We start from the raw sequence: 14,789 nt of genomic DNA, 5'->3' as shown, positions 1-14,789 counted from the left end.
CTGTATAGTACAGGGGAAGTTAACATAATTTAGCTTACAAATTTTGCATTGTATAGATTGGTAATGGCTACCATGTCCGGTCTAGAAAGTTTTGTAGCAACGTATACTCGTAAACATAAGAACAATGAATTTGCCTGTGATGCCAAGTTAAAAGTATCTCCTTGGACTTATGTCCAGGAGTTATTTGAGAAACAAGTTAAAACAACCAAAAAAAATCAGCATAAAAGTCTAGCCTTAGCAGGTATGTATGCAGCTTGCATGGCTATGAATACTAAAATGCAGAAATTAGAAGATATAGTCTATAATAAAAATATTACAATTTCTGAGAAGGAAAAAGAGAATACAGCTTTACAGAACCAGGTACAAACATTAACTACCCTTAATCAATTAGTTAATGCCTCACAGGAGGAAAATGTTAAAAGTGTAAATTTGGCCCAGAAAGAAGTGGTACAATATAAAAGCATGCTAACTAAAGTTGAGACTGAGCTGGACCACATAACTACTGCATACAAAGTAGTCCAAAATCAGTTACATGAAGCTAAGAAAGGAACATTTATAGATCACACACACTGCACGCAAACCGAGTCACAGTTGCTACAAACAATTTCTATCCTTAAAGGACAGGCGGCTGTGGCCAACAGATGCGAACAAGGTAATGCTACGGCACCTACTTGTGCCTATGAAATTGGGGACACAGAGGAATATGAAGAGTATTGGGGAGAGGAAGATATGGGTTCCGATTCCACATTTCCTGTGGCGATGGGAGAAATCGCAGAGCCACAGGAAAATCGAGAATGCACCATTGTCATAGACCCACCAGACAACGGGGACCAGCTATCTACAAATGAGGAGCATGACAAGTTCCCCATCATGGGTAGGACCCAGATTTCCTCCTCTACTGAAGGAAATCAAACATTTTTGGGCTTTGATAGTGAAGGAAATGAGGTGATTTCCAATGTATATCCAATTCAACCTGTAAAAACCCTTATGAGTGTAGCGGATTTCATTGGCAAAATTAAAACGAATGAACACATTACTTCACATGCAACCAATGTACAACAGAGGTGTGAGCTCTTAGGTGTGCGAAATCCTAGTGACCAAGTTAAGGTGTTACAATTAACCCTTGACGCCCACACCTGGAATGCACTCCCAGATCAAATTAAGGAAGGCAAAGGGAGCTACAAAGTAACCGTGGCCGAATTGCAAAAAGTCATAAACCCCTCAGCTATAGGTTTGATGGTGGCCTATCAAATCAAACAAAGTAATGAGGAAAATCCTTTAGTTTATGCCAATAGATTGTGGGCAGCATATAACACTAACAATGGTAAAACCACTAGAGAGGACATGGAATATAAGAACCTACTGATACACAATGCCCATCCCGCTAGTCGAATAAAATGTGAGCATTTAATAGATCCTAGAAAACATAGCTATGAGGAGGTGATTGGATTAATACATAGATCATTCCATGCCATCCAAGCCTATAAACAGCACAGGCTTAAGGAAAGAGAAGAGAAACAGCTGTTTAGGAAGGTGGCTGCAGTACAATGCAGGACTACCACCGTAGAAGGCCCCCATGCCCCAGGAGAAGCCAATCCTCCATACAACCCTAACTGGGACAAAAGTTTACAAGGGAGGGGGAGGGGATATAGGGGGAAATCAGGTTATAGAGGCAGAGGCAGAGGAAGAGAAAACTCTCATAGCCACCTATCACAGGGCAAGCATGTCAGTGACACAGAAAGAGCTCCTACTTATGCAGAGTTGCGACAACAATTACAGGCCTTTCAAGTAGGCCCTGGAAAGGAAGTACAGGTAGCTTCCCAGACAGAGGCTAACCGTCATCAATGGTGACAACTACAAGGCCCCAAAATCTTAGCACCTATTTCTCTGGATAGGTGTGGGCGCCCTGTAGTGTCAGCGTTGATTAGGGGCCGTCAATGTGCCATGTTAATCGACACAGGGGCGGCGATATCAATTATGCATGACAAAGATCCCTTAAACTCAACACTATCTTCAGGAAAGCCACTGAAGCTCCAGAGCTTTGCTGGACATAATGTTGAGTCTGCCTTGTCCAAGCCCCTAACAATCCAAATTGGTGAGTTAACCCTAAAACAGCCATTAGCATTAATGTGTTTGCCAAATGAAACCAGCCTGCTGGGTTCAGACTTCTTAATTCCCAATGGATGTATGTTGGATCTGACCAACCTGTTATTATTGCAAGGGGTTCCAACTGATCAGAATAGCACCATTGTGATACCTGATTCTCACACAATTGCAGCCATCAAACGCAATGATTTAAAATATGACATACTGGAGATCATTACAGATCACCCAGAACATCAGCTTCTGCACCCTGTGATAGAAAGACATCAGGGATCCTTTGCAAAACACAAACATGACTGTGGAAAGGTAAATACGGTAATACACATCAGTGGGCCAGACCCAGTTCCGCAGAAACAATACCCCTTTCCAAAGGAAGCTATCAGCTACATACAGGAAACCATAGAGTCACTGCTTGACCAAAAGGTCATCAGACCATGTGTATCAACAACAAATGCGCCAATATGGCCGATTCGCAAAAGTACTGACAATTCGTGGAGATTAACAATCGATTACCGCAAATTGAACAGTATTACAAACAATTGCGCCCCCACCGTTGCATCTGTCCCGGATGTGTTGAGCATGTTAAATCCCAAACACAAATATTTCACAGTGCTGGACATATCAAATGGTTTTTGGTCATTACCGTTGTCAGAAGAATGTCAATACAAATTTGCATTTACATTTCTCGGAAAACAGTATACTTTCAATTCTGTCCCTCAAGGATTTCATAACTCTCCTACGTTATTTCATGCAACCATGAGAGATATTTTAATTGATTTTTCTTCTCCAAAGAATCTTTTCCAGTACGTGGACGATTTGTTGCTAGCCACATGCGACAAAGAAGAACATTTGCGGCTATTGGAGGAACTTCTGCAGATCCTAGGAAAGGCGGGACTGAAGTGTAATCCCATTAAGGCACAATTGTTGAAGGAATCTGTGTCTTTTCTTGGGATTACAGTGACAGCAAACGGACGTAAGATAGCAACGGAAAAGGTAAAAGCCATTCTACAATTACCGCTGCCAGTGAGCATCCCGACTCTGAGATCTTTTTTAGGATTGGTAAATTATTCACGGGCTTTCATCCCTGAATTTGCACAAAAATCTGCACCACTGTATGATTTGTTGAAAAAGGATACCCAATGGCAATGGACTGAGCAACACACCAAGGCAGTGCAGGAGCTTAAAGAAGCTTTAGCGCAAGCGCCAGCATTAGCCAACCCAGAGTACCAACTGCCCTTTCACATTGAGACTGCCATATCAGAGACAGCCATGTCAGCTGTTCTGTCACAGGAAATCCATGGGCAACAGAGACCCATTTCATATGCGTCTAAATTATTATCTCCTGTGGAAATGAAGTACTCTCTATGTGAAAAACACCTCCTAGTTACGTTTTGGGCAGTGAAATACTTCACATACATCATAGGACTTAACCCAGTCATCCTGCACACAACGCACACTCCCACTAAATTTTTACTCACAGACCGAGTGAAGGATGGCAATGTATCCAATGCCAGATTGGCCCATTGGGCTTTGTTGCTTCAAGACAGAGACATTAAAGTTCAACACACAAATAATCCGTCCACTAGAGCCCATGGCCTCCTTTACCAGGGAGTACCACATGAATGTGATATCACCCCACAATCATCGGCACAACAATTCTTTAGACCTTTGTCAGTAAAGGAAACAGTCCCTGAATACGCAGGCCAAATTTTCACAGATGGATCATGTTTTTACGTGGAGGGTTCTCCATGTGCAGGATTTGGAATATACTATATCAATCCACAAGCAAAGACCCAAACATCAATCTTTCGGTCATGTAAAGTCAAATCAGCACAATTTGCGGAAATGGCTGCAATCGCTCATGCCCTAGAACTGATGAAAGGGGACCAAGAAATTGTTTTATACTCAGATTCTGCGTGGGTCTGTAATGCTCTTACAGAATTTCTGCCCTTCTGGCACACCCACCAGTACATGTCCTCAGATGGGTCTCCACTTAAACATGCATCCCTGTTGAAATATATTGTATCATTGGTGCAAAAGTTGCCAGTCAAACCATGGGTGTGCAAAGTTAAAGGTCATTCAGGTACTGCCCCATACTGGGAACAAAATGAGGCGGCGGATTGCTTGGCCAAACAAGGAGCACAGGGAGGGGAGATCTGGGAAATTCCGTCGAATTTACCGGACCTAGTCTTGTGCCCCAGTGTTTGTGCCCTCACAAAATCCTGCATAGTAGTTCCGGATATTTCGGACATACAATGCCAGGATGACAACATTAAGGAAATAATGCAAAAACTGCAAAATGAGACTGGAGAACTCTCTGAGGGGAATACTTTGGCAAAATATATAAAACACCTCACATTGTCAGAAGATAAAAAGGTATTGTTACATCATGGAGATGAAGTAACTTGGGTGGTTCCTGAAAAATACCAAAATGAAATGATTTACATAGTGCATGACCTGCCTACTGGGGGTCATCAAGGGTCAGAGAAAACAGGTGAGCGGCTCAAGAACATAGGTTGGTGGCCTTCCATGATGGCAGATGTGAAGCAGTATTGTGACAATTGTATTGTCTGTGCACAGGTTAACCCCGCACCAAGGAAGATCAATGCCCCTTTACGAATTAGACTGAAAGAAGGGCCATGGAATGCCTTACAAATGGATTACATGGGACCCTTGCCAGTCACTTCTAGAAACAACAGATTCATTTTCGTAGTCACAGATTTATTTTCTAAATGGGCAGAGATCTTCCCAACCAAAAGTAACACTGCACAAAATACGGCTAAGATTTTAGTGGAACAGGTGTTCAGTAGATGGGGGCTCCCAGGATCAATAGAGTCAGATCAGGGGACCCATTTTACTGGAAAGGTGGTAAAAACCTGCCTACAGATGTTAGGGGTGGAGCAAAAATTTCACATTCCATATCACCCAGAATCTTCAGGTCAGGTTGAAAGAGCCAATCGGCAGATTAAGACAATGCTAAAAAAATTTGTACACATCAATGGTAAGAACTGGGATAATCTGCTGCCATTACTGGCCATGGCCATCCGAGCAACCCCCTCATATGCTACCCGGCTGACACCCTTTGAAGTGCTGACAGGTAGACAGATGAGACTCCCTGAACATCTCTGGCTAGAGATGCATACACCTACCATAGACAGACTGTCAATGGACCAATACCTCCTTAAACTCCAAAAAGCGGTAAAAGAGATCCATGTATTTGCCGCAGCACAAATGGGTAAAAGTCAAAAGAAAGCCAAGGCGTATTTTGACAAAGGGGTTCGAGAATGCACTTGGGCCATAGGAGACCGAGTTATGTTCTTGGAACTACGTCCCCTGGATCACAGTCTAAGTCAAAAATGGAGAGGTCCATTTTCTATTATTGATAAATTAAGTCCTTCTGTATATAAAATCAGAATAGAGGCGGGCAAAAAGACACAAGATAAATGGGTTCATGCGAACCAACTGAAACAGTTCCATGGAGCCAAAGAAATCAACTAAAATGTGCTGCTTTCTTTCCTTTTAGAGCCATGAAGTCGATGTGGATCGTTATCCTGCTCCAGCTGATCACAACTACCAAGGAAGAGGAGACTGGACCACTCATCAGCGTGATCGTTGACAAGAATCCTGTCTACTGCCTAGAGGGGGAATCCATTTTATTACCTGTGGCCATTGTAGGGACTGTGGGGAAGCAAGTATATTGGTGGAGTCCCATTGATAATCATCTCGTCTGGGGTAACGGCGTCGCAGGGAATATCACTGACTACCGGGATAGAGTCATGAGTTTTCAGAATGGATCCTTGTTGATTCAAGAGACACGGTTGAGTGATGCCGGAGAGTGGAAATATTCTTTTGTTATCTCCATCCCCTTGTCCAGCAACACACAGGCATCCACTCTTCAGTACGTCCCAGGAAAAGTCACCTTGCACGTGTCCCCAAAGACTAACACCCCTGCTCCTACCATTTTGCCCAAAAATACAGCTGCAATCCCCTACTATGAACCAACATCCTTGGAATGCCCATCACTGCAAGAGGGACCACCTAGTGGCCTAACGGCAACATCAATCCCTGGAATTCTGTTCAATAACGTTAAGTTCATTCATGTACCCGTGGTACTTAATTTGTCCCAGTGGAACATGGCTGAATTTGGCTCATGTGCCCGGACAAATGTGTCTCTGTTCTACTCCTCCTTGCTGGTAGATTTGATTGCCTCCCATGCAAGCCGAACTCAGGACCCATTTGCAGAACCAAACCTCACTCCCCATAGGGGCATTTTCAGATCCAGAAAGTTAAAGGGGTTGGACAGCATACTTGGGTCCATCCCAGGACTTTTTGGATCTGGCATGTCAATTTGGAACCGAGCCGATTTGTCAGCGATTCGCAGGCATATCGGAAATTTTGAACAAAAAGAGGGTCGGCAAGTGCTGAAACCAGTTCTGCAGGGTGTTGAGGGGCTTGCAGAGGAGGAAAGGTTTACGGTGTATAACATGAAAGATATTGCCCAGTTGTTTGAAAAGACACAACAGAAAATCAACGAAATCATAAACATAAATAATCAGAAAGCTAGAGAGGATGGTATGGGGAAAGAGGTAATATGCACTGCGTATGGAAATTTTGTTTTAACCAAGGTCACTAATATCATCCGAGATATCCAAGCAGGTAAAATCCCTGATATATTAAGAGATACCGACCTTACCCAATGGTATTGTACTCACACTAATAATAGTGGTGGAATGAATGTACATTCTGGAGACAAGTGCAAACCTCTGCCAGTTTCCACAATTCGAAATATAGGGATAGTAACACCACACCCAAATAGAGGGCCATTTGCTTGCAAGAAGAGCCCGTCCCTGTGCGCCTACCGGGACCTAATGTATGTTTCCTTCACCATGTCGCTGCCAGTGTTCCATCCACAAGATGACTACTTTAACACGATGGCGTCCATACACTCCCTCGGGTACCTTGAAAACGACGTGTACAAGGAAAGGTTGCACCTCCCCGAAATGCTCATTCAAGTTCAAGGGCGATGGAAAGCACCACACACTGCCTGCTGCACTGTCAAAGACAATAGGTACTTATGCCGTTGTGATGTGTTTGAAATTGACACTCCAGTCTGTGGTCTAAGCAATGACCCGGATCCCACCGCCAAAGTAGCGAGGGACCCCCAACTGGAAAGTCCACGCCACCCACCTCAAGAAACCAGCACAAGTGAGATGGAAGCTAACTGCCCAGTGAAGCTGTCAAAATGGAGAACACCTAGCACAAAGGTCACCTACCACATGGATGGACTGTACTGTGTCGTTACCAATCACCAGACATTTCTCTATGGGGGTCAGTCGTGTCCCATACCCTATCCAAATTTTTGCTTCATTCCACACGAGTACACTATTATTGGGCAAACTGTAGTAACCCCCATACCAGTGTTAACAGAAGACTATATCATTGAGAGTCCCCCTGATGTCCCAGATCCTATAACCTATCTACCCCATTTTGATATAAAAATTGATACTCTGTCAGTAAACCTTCACAATCTGCTCGCAAGGAAGGATACCCATATAATTCAAATTAGTAATGATATGGAGAAAACAGGGAAAAGGTTGAATGAACTTTTACATGATGGGGATTTCAGTTTGGTCACCACCAGGACCTGGGTAGAAATGGGAATAAAAGGTCTTCTCATATTGCAGTGTGGGGTACTGTTATTTATGACGGGTATGGTGATATATCTCGGCCGACTTCTAAGATGGCAGAGAGAGAAACTGAACTCACTAAGGCCGCGTACACACGCGCGGACTGTTCGCCCAACCTTGTTCGGCAAACAGTTTCATCAAACAGTCCGCTCAAAATTTGCATGAGCGGACTTGCCCACACACGAGCGGACTGTTTGACGAACAAGGTTGGGCAAACAGTTCGCTCAACTTTTGAAATGAACGGACTCGCCCACGTAAGGAGGAGGCAAATCCGCCCATTTCAAGCGCGTGTACAGGTAGGCGGGGCCCGCGAAGGAGACTTCGCGGGCTCCGCCGCCTGGAATGGGCTTAAAGGGGAACCCCAACGCCGAAAAAATCGGCGTGGGGGTTCCCCCCAAGTCCACACCAGACCCTTGTCCGAGCACGCTACCCGGCCGGCCAGGAAAGGGGGGCGAGCGAGCGCGCCCCCCCTCCTTAGCCGTACCAGGCCGCGTGCCCTCAACATGGGGGGTGCCTTGGGGAAGGGGGGGCCGCGCGGCCCCCCCACCCCAAAGCACCTTGTCCCCATGTTGATGAGGACAAGGGCCTCTTCCCGACAACCCTGGCCGTTGGTTGTCGGGGTCTGCGGGCGGGGGGCTTATCGGAATCCGGGAGCCCCCTTTAAGAAGGGGGCCCCCGGATACCGGCCCCCCACCCTATGTGAATGAGTATGGGGTACAATGTACCCCTACCCATTCACCTGTGAAATAAAGTACAAATAAAAACACAACACAGGGGAAAAAAATATTTTATTGCACAGCCGGGGGTCTTCCGTCTTCGGGGGTCTTCTCGCCGGACTCCTCCGCTATGTGTGTGTAGCTCTTTTGCCAGCGGAGGAGTCCGGCTTTCTTCCTCCCCGCCGCCGGCCTCTTCTCCCGACTTCGGGGGTCTTGTCCCCCTCTTCGGTTCTTCTGCCGGGCCACCGCGCCTGGTCCGGTGGCCCGGTCTTCTGTCGCCGTCTTCCGTCGCCGCCTTCGGTTCTTCTGCCGGGCCACCGCGCCTTCTTGTAGCTCTTTTACAGGCGGTGGCCCGGTCTTCTGTCGCCGCTGTCGCCGCTGTCGCCTTCCGTTCTTCTTCTTGTTCTTCTTGTTCTTCTCCAGGAGATGTTGACACGTCGCTCCCTCCGGCCGGAATGCCAGAGCCGCCCTGCGCTGTGACTTATATAGTGACAATGGGGCGGTGTCACATGGTATATGTCACATGGGTTGGTCACATGGTGACCCCGCCCCCTTACGATGTCATAGTCCCCATGTGACATCAACCCATGTGACCAACCCATGTGACATATACCATGTGACACCGCCCCATTGTCACTATATAAGTCACAGCGCAGGGCGGCTCTGGCATTCCGGCCGGAGGGAGCGACGTGTCAACATCTCCTGGAGAAGAACAAGAAGAACAAGAAGAAGAACGGAAGGCGACAGCGGCGACAGAAGACCGGGCCACCGCCTGTAAAAGAGCTACAAGAAGGCGCGGTGGCCCGGCAGAAGAACCGAAGGCGGCGACAGAAGAACGGAAGACGGCGACAGAAGACCGGGCCACCGGACCAGGCGCGGTGGCCCGGCAGAAGAACCGAAGAGGGGGACAAGACCCCTGAAGTCGGGAGAAGAGGCCGGCGGCGGGGAGGAAGAAAGCCGGACTCCTCCGCTGGCAAAAGAGCTACACACACATAGCAGGGGGGTCCGGCGAGAAGACCCCCGAAGACGGAAGACCCCCGGCTGTGCAATAAAATATTTTTTTCCCCTGTGTTGTGTTTTTATTTGTACTTTATTTCACAGGTGAATGGGTAGGGGTACATTGTACCCCATACTCATTCACATAGGGTGGGGGGCCGGTATCCGGGGGGCCCCCTTCTTAAAGGGAGCTCCCGGATTCCGATAAGCCCCCCGCCCGCAGACCCCGACAACCAACGGCCAGGGTTGTCGGGAAGAGGCCCTTGTCCTCATCAACATGGGGACAAGGTGCTTTGGGGTGGGGGGGCCGCGCGGCCCCCCCTTCCCCAAGGCACCCCCCATGTTGAGGGCACGCGGCCTGGTACGGCTCGGGAGGGGGGGCGCGCTCGCTCGCCCCCTTTCCTGGCCGGCCGGGTAGCGTGCTCGGACAAGGGTCTGGTGTGGACTTGGGGGGAACCCCCACGCCGATTTTTTTCGGCGTTGGGGTTCCCCTTTAAGCCCATTCCAGGCGGCGGAGCCCGCGACGTCTCCTTCGCGGGCCCCGCCTACCTGTACACGCGCTCGAAATGGGCGGACTTTCCGAGCGGGAACAGTCCGCTCATTTCGAAAGTACAGCGGACAGGCCCACACACGGGCGGACTGTTCGCTCAAACACAGTTTCAGCGGACAGTTTTTCGGAATTTCCGAAAGACCTTGTCCGTCCAACTGTCCGCTGAAACTGTCCGCTGAAAGCCCACACACGAGCGGACTGTCCGCCCAAACACTGTTCAGCGGACAAGGTTGGGCGAACAGTCCGCCCGTGTGTACGCGGCCTAATGGAGATTAGACATAAACAATTACTCACTTAAGTGTGGCGTCGTTTCATTGGACTCAACTTGCCACAAGGGGTCATCTGTTGCCTTATGAGGAGTTTATGAGTAATCTCCATTAGCAACTGGGAATATTTGTATTATAGATGTAGATATTAGTATAAGAAATAAAGAAGTAGTTTAGCTTAACCGGCACAGATGGTTTGATGTACAGGAACAGACGTCTGGTCAGCGTATATAATTCAATTAACAATACCTTTGTCTCACAGGTATGCTAAGTGTGGGTGTGAGGGAGATGTCCTGCTGTTTACCTAATGTAATAATCAAAACCCACGAACAGATACCATTTGGGGTGTGTAGTCGGTACGGAGCCGAATTCATTTGCTAGATAAAGGCTTGTGTATTCTTCCGTGCTAATCCACCATTTATCCATTTCAAAGGGTGGTTGATATGCTTAAAATATTTCTTTGATCTGTTCAGGAATGGACAATTTACCCCGGCTGGGACTATGCATAGTTAAGTGTCCTATTCAAGAGCAAACTTCCTCTTTAATTAAGTGGGCTTCAGACTAATTATCGCTAACCAATCAGTGTGGTCCTATGCAAGTCAATGAGAGATGGCCCTTTTTAAGGGGACCCCAACCCTAGGGTAATGGCAGATGAGAACTGACCAGAGCTATGGACCAATATTAGGTAACATATCAGATCATCTCCCAGCACTTACAAGGTATACCGAATTGTCATATGTCCTGTTTTGTATTGTAATGAATGTATTGTACTCTTGTTGTATTTTAAACTAATATTTTACTCCCTCACTTAGACTATAGATATTTTCTGTGTATTAGATAAACCTGTAACGTACTCTAATAAATGGTGTTATGTTAAACCTCCCTTTCCTTTGTCAATAAGAATTCTCTTTTCAACCCATATCATATCTTCTGATTAATAAATCAGAAATATAGATTTTGAAGGTTAACAATATATATATATATATATATATATATATATATATATATGTATATGTGTGTGTTAGAAGGCTGGCCATTGGCTAGCCTGCATTTGTAGGAGGAGTGTGGGGCTTCTTAATCCCCTCCTCTCCCCCTATGTTCTCGTCAGCTGCATTTCCGGGTTGTGGGCTTCATTTCCGGGTCACGTGTGTGCGGCGGCCGGTCACTTCCGGTTTAGGTCAGGGCGCTGTATTCAAACAGCGTGCGTGTTCTGCTGGCCTCCCGGGGGTCTGCATCAGCATCCGCGGTGTCGGCCGTTCGTTTGCGTGGTGTCCAGCGGTCTGGTTGCTCCTTTTTCCCCTCGACAGCTGTTCGGCTCAGGCTTTCAGGGGTGCACCAATCGGAGGGCCTTGGTGCTTTTAGCATTTGGTAAGGTAGGTCTGGGGTTGGAGTGGGGGGTTCTTGCAAGGGATTTTTTCAGGGGTGGCTGGGGCAGGTTCTGGGGGGATTGGTGGTGATGGCTCATGGCAGGGCATTGCTTGTCTTTTGGCTGGAGTCTGGAGGGGGGGAGAGGGTTTGTTGGTATTATTTGGGGGGGGCAGTTGCTGCTGTGGTGGGTTTCGGGGGGGGGTCGTTGGTTTTTTTGCATTTATCAGTTTGCTGTTTGGTTTTCATTTCTGCCGCCACCCCACACACAGGGTGCTCTTCTCTCTACAGGTTATCCAAGGTTGCTGCGTTTTCATCCAGGTATGTAGTGTTTGATGCGTAAGGGGGGGGGGGGGGCTCAGTAGCTGTATCATTTCTTTTCATTGTTCTACTGGGGGGGGCACGGGCACCTAGGCGCAAGTAGTTGCACCGACATCGTCATGCGCCTTGCTGAGCTTGGTAGTCTCTCAGCCAGGTGGCCAATTCAGCCTCACATGGGCTGCCATCTTGGCCCACCTGGGTCACATCAGGGGGTGCACTGCACCTGGGTCAGGGCCTGCTAGGCAGGGTACTGTGCTCAGTTCTCGCCGGTGGCTGCAGGTCCTCACTGGCAGCACCACTTGCCTCAAGCTGGTTGTTCCTCAGCTGAGTGGCCACGTCTAGCCCCCTCATTTCAGGCTGCCGCTCATCTCTCACTGGAGGACCATGTTCTGGTAGTCTCGGACACGGTTAGGTGGTCTGGGTTCATGTGTCTCATAGGGTCTGCGGTACTGCCTTTTGGTCTTGGTTCCCAGGCAGATGGGCAGGGCGCACACGGCCAGGTTCGCCTCACACCCTGCACCATGGAGCTGGAGTTGTGGGGGTTCAGCGGGTGTTAGTCCCAGCTGGGTGACCATGGGTCAGCACTTGTTTCCACGTCACGGTGCAGGTGCTCAGGGTGGTTGCCTCCATAGGGGCTCCACTTTTGTTCTCCCACCACAGAGCACGTTCCACTCTGGTCAGGTGGTTTCTTGGGTCAGTACGTCATAGGTTGATTCCAGCTTGCATCCGTTATTATTATCTAGGACATTCGTGGTGGTGTTACAGCTGGATTCCTCTTCATTCAGGAACGTTCAAGGTGGGTTCTGTTAGCTTTCATAGGCTTTAGTTAGGGGGGGTTACATGCTAGGATCTGTCACGTCTACGGATCCGTACAGGCTGAGGTTTTCGTTTTTAATTGATTGTATCTGCAATCTTCTCGTCTGTACATTCATACGTCATACGTTGCACGTCACTTACATTCCTATTTCGTACCTACCATGGTCTGTAGGTACTAAGCCCTGAGTTTTCATTTTTAATTTCTTGTTCTAGCGCCACAGGTTGCTTGGGCTCGTGCTACACTCACGCAGGGGGTCACCGTCACTAGCATCTCATGCGTTATGTTCTGTGTTATCAGCACCATTCACCATTTCGGTTAGGTTAGGTAGGTTTGGGCGTGTCAGGTTGTGCTTGATGTTTTGATTGGTTTTTCTACAGATTGGATCATGTCACACGTCTCGGAAAGTGACGAATTTGCGTTCATCCCATCCACTCCGGCTAGGGCTTCGGAGCACGGCAGTACACCATCTTTGAGGAGTTGGACCGTTCCTAGGCTCATGGCTAAAATCCGTGGCAAAGGCATTCCTTTCAAAGCCTCAGCCAGGAAAGCGGAATTATTTAGACTCCTCTTTTCAGTTCCTTCCCAGCCACAGCCCGCCACCAGCGTGGATCAGGCATCCATGGTCACGTCACTGACGCAGATCCATGCGGTATTGAATACCTTGTTCACTTCTGTTCAGCTGTTGCAGGACAGGATGGATGTACTGGAGGCCCGTCCAGCCAGTGCGGTGTTGCCGGTGGCTTCCCCTGGTCTGGTGCGGTCTGCAGGTAACAGCAGTGGGCTGGTACCTTTGGTAGTTCCTTCAGCTTCTGCCTTGTTGCCTTCAGTTTCTCCTGATCATTTCATTCCGGCTAATCTGAAGAAGGACATATTGGAGGGGAAAGATGTCAATCTGGCGTCTCTACTCATTGCATCGCAGGATGTGGTAGAGAACAAAGCTTATGCTTGCGGGGAAGTTTCGGTGGTCCTCAGAACCCGTGATCCCAGGCTTAACCGCAAGCTAAGCATTGCTGAATTCGTACTGGCGTTCTGTATTTTTAGGGATGTCATCTGCACGGTTAGTCCCGGCAGGAGGGAGGAGCTGGACCTCTACCTACACAAAGTGGTTGATTTGGGCCACAAATATGGCGGTTCAACATTCTATGATTATCATAGGTCTTTTTCTTCCAAAGTGGCGGCGATGTGGGCTCAGTTCCAGTTGGTAACATGTTGGAGTAACATTGACAGTTATTCTGGAGGCACTTTGCTAGTCAGAAATCTCCTACTTGTGCTAACTGTCAATCAGCAGCCCACACCGCCAATTGGTGTCCCAATCTGGACCACCCAGGGGTTTCTGGGGCTCACAGGTCAGGTTTTAGCGGTCCTTCCTCTGGGCCTTCGGGGCAATTTGACAAGCTCGGCAGGCCCATCCATTTGCTGGGTAAGGCTCAGCTTTGTAACAATTTCAATTATTCTACCTGTAATTCCAATCAATGTAGGTTGCTGCATGGGTGTGCCAACTGCTTTAGGGCTCATCCTAAAATCACTTATCTGATCAAGCCATCCGGGGGGGGGCGTCTTGACTAAGCCGGGTCAATATTCCCAGGTTGGATTTTTGGTTATGCCATCATCCTTCCCCAGATTTCAGGCGGTTCTTGGTGGATGGGTTTTCAGAGGGGTTTCACACGGGTTTAATCACCCTCCCGTTACAGTCTCACGAATGTGCCAATTTTGTCTCTGCTGCCGACAATGCAGGTGTGGTGGATCGGCTGTTACAAGATGAGCTGTCTAAGGGGTTTGTGATTGGGCCTTTTCTGTCCCCACCTTTCAGTATGTTTAGGGTCAGCCCCATTGGTGTTGTAAAAGGGAAATTTTCCAATAAATACCGTTTGATTTACGATCTGTCGGCTCCTCATTCTCATATTCCTAGTTTGAATTCTCTTATCCCATCTGAGGAGTTTTCCTTGCAGTACGCATCAGTGGATTCTG

General features: G+C 47.9%; 2 protein-coding genes across 2 annotated transcripts in view; both read left to right on the top strand.

Moving 5' to 3' along the window:
* The first annotated feature begins 1,977 nt into the window (after window positions 1-1,977).
* LOC143998073 (protein NYNRIN-like) lies at window positions 1,978-5,601 on the top strand. The gene has a single exon (XM_077493832.1). It carries the CDS (start codon window positions 1,978-1,980, stop codon window positions 5,599-5,601), a length of 3,624 nt encoding a protein of 1,207 aa, XP_077349958.1.
* The window catches only part of LOC143998072 (uncharacterized), a 55,377-nt gene continuing 43,540 nt past the window's right edge, over window positions 2,953-14,789 (top strand). Inside the window, exons 1-4 of the mRNA XM_077493831.1 lie at window positions 2,953-3,096; window positions 5,627-7,878; window positions 13,034-13,135; window positions 13,199-14,022. Coding sequence (XP_077349957.1) covers window positions 5,631-7,878; window positions 13,034-13,135; window positions 13,199-14,022 — 3,174 coding nt within the window. The 5' untranslated portion in view covers window positions 2,953-3,096; window positions 5,627-5,630. The remainder of the gene's footprint in view (window positions 3,097-5,626; window positions 7,879-13,033; window positions 13,136-13,198; window positions 14,023-14,789) is intronic.

This window comes from Lithobates pipiens, unplaced genomic scaffold (genome assembly GCF_037356315.1).
Source record: "Lithobates pipiens isolate NorthernLeopardFrog02 unplaced genomic scaffold, aLitPip1_a1.2 Scaffold_19, whole genome shotgun sequence".
Lineage (NCBI taxonomy): Eukaryota > Metazoa > Chordata > Amphibia > Anura > Ranidae > Lithobates > Lithobates pipiens.
This window is presented reverse-complemented; position numbering and strand designations above follow the sequence as displayed.